The sequence below is a fragment of the Cariama cristata genome, unplaced genomic scaffold (genome assembly GCF_000690535.1).
Source record: "Cariama cristata isolate BGI_N322 unplaced genomic scaffold, ASM69053v1 scaffold33672, whole genome shotgun sequence".
Classification (NCBI taxonomy): domain Eukaryota; kingdom Metazoa; phylum Chordata; class Aves; order Cariamiformes; family Cariamidae; genus Cariama; species Cariama cristata.
In genome coordinates, this window is record NW_009602695.1 from 6,337 (window position 1) to 12,498 (window position 6,162).

General features: G+C 39.9%; 1 protein-coding gene across 1 annotated transcript in view; it reads right to left on the reverse strand.

Moving 5' to 3' along the window:
- Positions 1 to 4,018: 4,018 nt before the first annotated feature.
- Positions 4,019 to 6,162, reverse strand: part of KIAA1462 (KIAA1462 ortholog) — a 15,121-nt gene continuing 12,977 nt past the window's right edge. The window contains exon 3 of the mRNA XM_009694887.1: positions 4,019 to 4,441. Within this exon, the coding sequence (XP_009693189.1) occupies positions 4,407 to 4,441 (35 nt within the window). The 3' untranslated portion in view covers positions 4,019 to 4,406. The remainder of the gene's footprint in view (positions 4,442 to 6,162) is intronic.

Sequence of the window (6,162 nt, forward strand, 5' to 3'; positions counted from 1 at the left end):
TGATGGCTCCTGCCAAGATTCACTTCTCACATATACTTGCTTCTATCAGATCTTGAATCTGGACAAAAGTGCCCACTTTGCAATTGCAAGAACTTCTGCCATTTAAAATGCAAGAACATTTCACTTCTACTTTTCTCCCAATCACTCTGCTAGTTTTTCCTTTGAAAAGGGGCTATGAAGAAAATATGAACATTTTAACCCGAAGAGAAGGTTGAGTACCATAGAACTAACATTCAGATGGCTGTCCATGTGGCAAAGGCAATAGAATGTTGACCCGAGATATAAATATTGATTTATGATATTAAACAAACAGAAATATTTTACTAAATTCCAATATTTATATGTAATTAAGTTTGATGGGACTGGTTATTTTCTAAGGGTGACATTAATTCTGTTACTTTACCACTTCAAGCATATGCTGTCCCTCATGTTTTTCAAGAGTTGTTTGATGTTTCAGTATATAGACTATTTGCTCCCAACATCAGGAGCTGCTGAGTTAAGGAAACTTGATGGTTTCGATACGTGATACAGTTGTTTGCAGTAAAGACTAACCTGCTGTAAAACCTGTGGTATGAAATACAACAGTCCTTCTCATGCCTAGGAAGGGTTTCTTGATTTAGTAGCAGACAAGTGATGCTTGGTCAGGCGTATTGCCGAGCATTTCAGTTACCAGTGATGCTGAGTCATTCAGAGGGATTTCCCTCCTTTGTCTCCCCCATCCCACCCTGTTTAGCTGTGACGGCAGTGGGATTTGAAACATATAGTTAAAAGTTCTTCTCAGACCACACTTCTGTCTAGTTCAAAATGCCTCTAGCAAGGAAACGGGTCTGAAAACGGATTCTCTTCTTGGAAACAAACTTCCAGTTGGTGCTCAGGGGAACCGCAGGAGGGAGCGCTTTCCTCTCCAAAACATGGCATCCCCTCCAAAACACGGCATCCCCTCCAAAACACGGCATCCCCTCCGGGCAGACCCTGAAAACTGCCGCCCTCCGCTGCAGCCCGGAGGGACTTGCCTGTCTTTGTTCACATAGGCAAGTAAAGCTGGACTCGGATGATTCAGTAGCCCCCAAAGCTCACGGGTGACTCTTCTTTCTCAGGCAGAAGGTAAGAGCCTGAAAGTTTGGGTTTGTTGTGTATCTTCCTGGCACCTTAGCACTACCACCAAGTGCTGTTACTGTCGCTAACGCCTTAGCCTGACTATCCATTCTGGATTTCAACAGGGTAAATGGAAGGAGACGGCAGGTTTAGCTATCCATCTCTTGAGGAGTCTCCTCATTAAACATTTTTTTAAATGTATAAATCATGCGTGGGTTTTTTGCATGAATTTCTGAGCATGCTTATGAAACCGGCATCTTCCCAACCAAGCCCTTTGACAACCTGTCATCCAACCCCAGCTTCCCCAGCTACAGCAGTACAGCAACAGCACAAGCTAGATGCACAACAACCTGTAAGAACGTGATTTCCGAGGTTCTAGCTCCGCTCTTCTTCCTGAGGATAAAGATAAATGCACAGTTCTTCACTGCTGCTGTGCAGTCACAGGACTGCATTGCAGGAGGCACTGGAAAGGACTGGCACATCCTCTGCCTCTGCAGCTGCTCAGCCCTGAGCTCCTGCTGTTGCCGTTACCAGTGACAGCTATTGCCATGACAGTTTTATGCACCCATTGAGACAGGCACTGAAAGTCACCATTTACTGTTTTTTAACTACATCCAGTGTAAAAGGATCTTTCTGTTGACTGCAGTTTGCAACTAGCAAAAGGTTTCTGGAAAGATGTTCAGCTATGGTACCATCCAGCCCATTCCAATAGCTGACATTTTAATTATGGCACAGGTACCATAGAAACGCTGAGGCACAATCATTCATAAAACTGTACTCCATGTATCTCTTAGATGTCAGTATCATAGTATCAAATGAAACAACCAGTATTAGAAGAATACACCGTTTTTAAAGCAATACTAAGTCTAGTCTTTCATCCACTGGTCAATCACATACTACTGCAAGATAAAGCTTACTAACTTTCTAGGTTTTAATTTCTTATTCTTGGCCAATATTGCTGCTTCCTATTTCTTTTTCTTTTCTTTCTTTCTTTCTTTTTTTTTTTTTTTTTTTTTTTTAAGATCTCTGCTGTTTATGTGCATTGGAAAAGTAACTACTTGACATCACTGATGAAACAGACATGTTGCGGAATCAATTAACTCCCTCCCCATCAGAAGAAAATAAAATGCACAGAAAACGCTTGTTCCACAGAGACATGAACTGAAAGTAGCAGAACTAGTTATATGGGCCAATATACAGTTCTCCAGAAATCAAGGATAAATTAAGACTTTCAAGTTATTACTAGGCATCTCAGCTTTACTAGTAAGTGGGATGATGAGAGTTGAAGCAGCTCTTTTTCAGAACTGTTTTTTTATGGGCAGAATTGGGGGGGGGGACATGGACAAAATATGTTTTGTAGCTCTTTACTAGCCCCCAGATATCCTAGGTGGTGATGAAGAAAGGTGGATATAGTAAGAGTGGTGGGAACAGTTTGTCAACAAGTATTGTTACACAGCATGCACAAGAGTTCATAAAATAAATTATACACCACATTTTCTTTTCAAACAAGCTTTAAATAGTCCATATGTAACAGAATCATGTGTTACAGACAAGAAATTCTTGCTGCCAAAACACAGGATGAGTGTTTTTCCCCGTCGTTCTTTCCAAATTACAGACTTAGGAAAAATATTTCAAGAAATCAGAAGATTTTAAAAAATAAAATTAAACTAAAAAACAGAAAAGACCAGTAGAATAAACCAGTGAAGTATGTGAACAAGTAATCAGGAGAGTATTAGTACACAGGTACTTACAAAAAAACACACAGGAGTGGACATAAAGCCTTTAAAGACACAGATACTATGCAGGCTAATTCAGTATCAAAGAGCAGAATGCATAGGCTTTGTTATAAACTCTGTAATTCATGCATTTGTGTGTGCAGATAAAATATACTTAAAGCCATGTCTTTAAATGCCATCAAGAAGACGCCTGAAATCCTCCCCAGCAACATCAGTTGACTTCAGGGAAGAATTAAACCCAGTTTTGTTTATTTTTATACAGTGGCCTAATCCAAACCCATAATCTGTAAAAGGGAACAAAGTGAAAGAAAGAAACCAGGTATTTTATCTGAGCCACTCAGAGACACCAGGACAAAGTTCCAAACCCACTTTTTGGTAATCACTGTCACTGGAACGTAATGGCAGCAACACCAGCCCAGACAGTTCTCAGCTGTATTTCAGAAAGTGGCTCCAAGAAGAATGATCCAAGGGTTGAGTAGGGAAAAATAGAAATTAACCCTGTAGTACATACATACACAGATGGCTCTTTTCAGAACAAAATAAAGTAGCACTATTGAGTATGTGGCAATATGGACTGTGCATTAAGATATACAAGTGAAATCTGCTTGGGGCACCTTCAGTCAGAGGGATAAGTCTTCTTAATATATAATAATAATTATAATAATAATATTTCTTTATACTTGCCACTTGTTAGCAATTGTTTACATCGTAGAAAAATAGATAGTATTCTGTAACAAGAAATATAGTTACTTTGTTAAAATGGGCTATTTTAAACCAGCTACTATTCTTTCATATAAAGAATTTCTAAACAGCAAAACAAAAATAGGTAATACTGAGTGCAAAACAGCCAGTGGTATACTTTGCATTGGTTTGAAACACTAGTTACCAGCTACTATAATTACACGTTCTGTACAATGTACTACAAAAGTCTTCCATCTTTTAGAAACTTTGGGGTTTTTGCTTTTCTTCTCTCTAGGTGGCAAGTAAGTATTTAATCCGAGTAAATTCAAACTCTGGAAGTCAGAAATAATTTCACAATCAGTCCTCGCTACCATTCTCTTGCATTCCTTCCCCTACGTAGTGCAGCAGCACTTTCTACTTATGGCCAAAAATCCTTTAAGTTAAACAAAGTTTAGACTGTAGATACTTAGAAGTTTAGCTTATAAATCTACATTCTTTTAAAAATCATTTCACTAATCTCCCACGTTTACATTTACACCAAAGAGAAAGCTCAAAAGCCTCACTTCATGCATTTCATCATCTCCGCTGAAGACTGAAATAGAATTCAGATAAAAACTCTTTGCCAACGGTAGGTATTAAATCTTAACACTACAAAGCCAGATGGTTCCAATGTAGAAGTCAGAATTCTCTATGGTCTCCGCAACAGTTTCAGATATGAATAGCTAATTCCTAGTGGCAGTGGTAAAGGCATTATCAGTACACCATGAACACCACAAATGGAGGCAATTTCCAAGCATCAAAGAACAAAAAACAAACGAAAAGCACCCAGAAAAAAAAAATCAGTGAAACATTCTTAGTAGAGCAGAAATCTCTCTATTCTCCTCTTCGTTCATCTCACACCTTTTCAACTTTGGTGGGGTCATATGTATCTGAAAAAAGCAAGAAAACACTATTAACGTATTTTGAAATCTATTCAACATTGCTAGCTGATGAAATGATACATCTTTTCCCTAGTTTTTATTAAAAAGAGAAGCTAATACTGAACTTACAGCCTTAAAGATGCATACTACAGTCCTGACCCAAATTCTGTATTTACACCAGTGTAATTTGGGAGCAACTTGGATCCAATGCATGGCGATAGAATTTGGGAAGCCTGGGGTAGGTAGGAAGAAGTGCACTGAATGCTAAGTGATTACTTCTAGTTTTTAGATCCTTTGACAGGGAGAGAAAGACCTAAGATTTGCCCTGCCCTTGTACTGAACACTAAGGACAAGGAAACGCTTTAAGCATGCTAGCAGGGTGTCTAAGGCTGGCTGAAGAAGTGATGATGCCATCCAGTCATCAGGGTCTTTTCATTCGATTTCAAATCCTTGGTTTCAGATTAATTCAACAGAACACAGGAAAGCACAGCTGTGTTGCATCACTATCGTTAGACTGTCTTGCATCAGTCTGCAAAACTGCAGCTCACATTTTGAACATTATTCATTAAAGCACTGGACTGGCTTACTAACACTGTTCTTCATTTTCAGTCTACCTCTTGTCAGTTCACAGGACAGATCACATGTTGTTTTTCTTTTCCTGAATCCCCAAGGACACTCTTCAATCAAATTTTTTTATTGAGTTTATCCCAGTGTTGGCCATGAAGGGAGCAGATACAAGCCTTTTCCTTCACCCTTGTGACTTTGGGATAGGATTACAACGAAAGTGCTTTGCCTTGTGAGGTCTGTCTGCCCTGTGCCATCGTGCACACATCTGACTTTTACTCTGGGCTCCTTGGGATGCACAGTCATGGTGTGGAGGAACCAGGACTACCTATGGAGGAATCTGTAGGCACACAGGGGCCTGGACAAACCAGCACTGCAGCCTGTGCTACTTGCTGCTCTTATGCAACCTGAATATCTGTGCTAACCTTAAACATCCCTCCTGTAGGCTGTACTCCCACAGCACCCGCATTTAAACAGTTGAGCATGAAAATAGTTGCACACATAAATATCACACTTTGGAATAAAACGTTCACCCCCAGGACTTTTATGTTGATGTGAGTGAATGTCTTCATTCAAACAAGCATAAAAATCCTCAGAGGGAAATTTTTACTCTTGTGTGCAAGTGTCCATCTGCAGCATCTAAACTCCTATCAAGGGGGGACTGGCTAAGAAAAAACTTCTGGGTTTGGCCCCAGTGGGTGGATTCCTGGTGCAGGATCCTTTATCACTTCTCTTGCCCACTCTCTTCAAATCGCCAGGCCAGCCAAGAAAGGAGTCTGTGCCAGCAACGCCTATATTTTCAAAACTGCTTATCACTATTCAGCCTCTTCTGGTATTTCCAAACTTCAAGAACAGACACCACATGAATGCAAAAAAATCAAGAGGAAAAAATTTTTTGAGGGCTAATGCACTCCAGGGGAACACTTAATGCACTGGTGGTGTGGGAAGATACCTCTAAAGCAGTAACTTTTTTTGTATTGTAAATAATTTGCTATCTAAACTGCTAGAACATACAAAAATTCTGAAGTGTTCTGTGTGAGGTTTACCTTAGCATAAAAATGGATTCACATTTCAGAAGTCTGATTTTCCTAAGGCCAGACACATTCACACTAATAGAACTCCCCCACAAAAACTGCAGGTGCTCACTGTTTCGCGGAGTGGCGGGG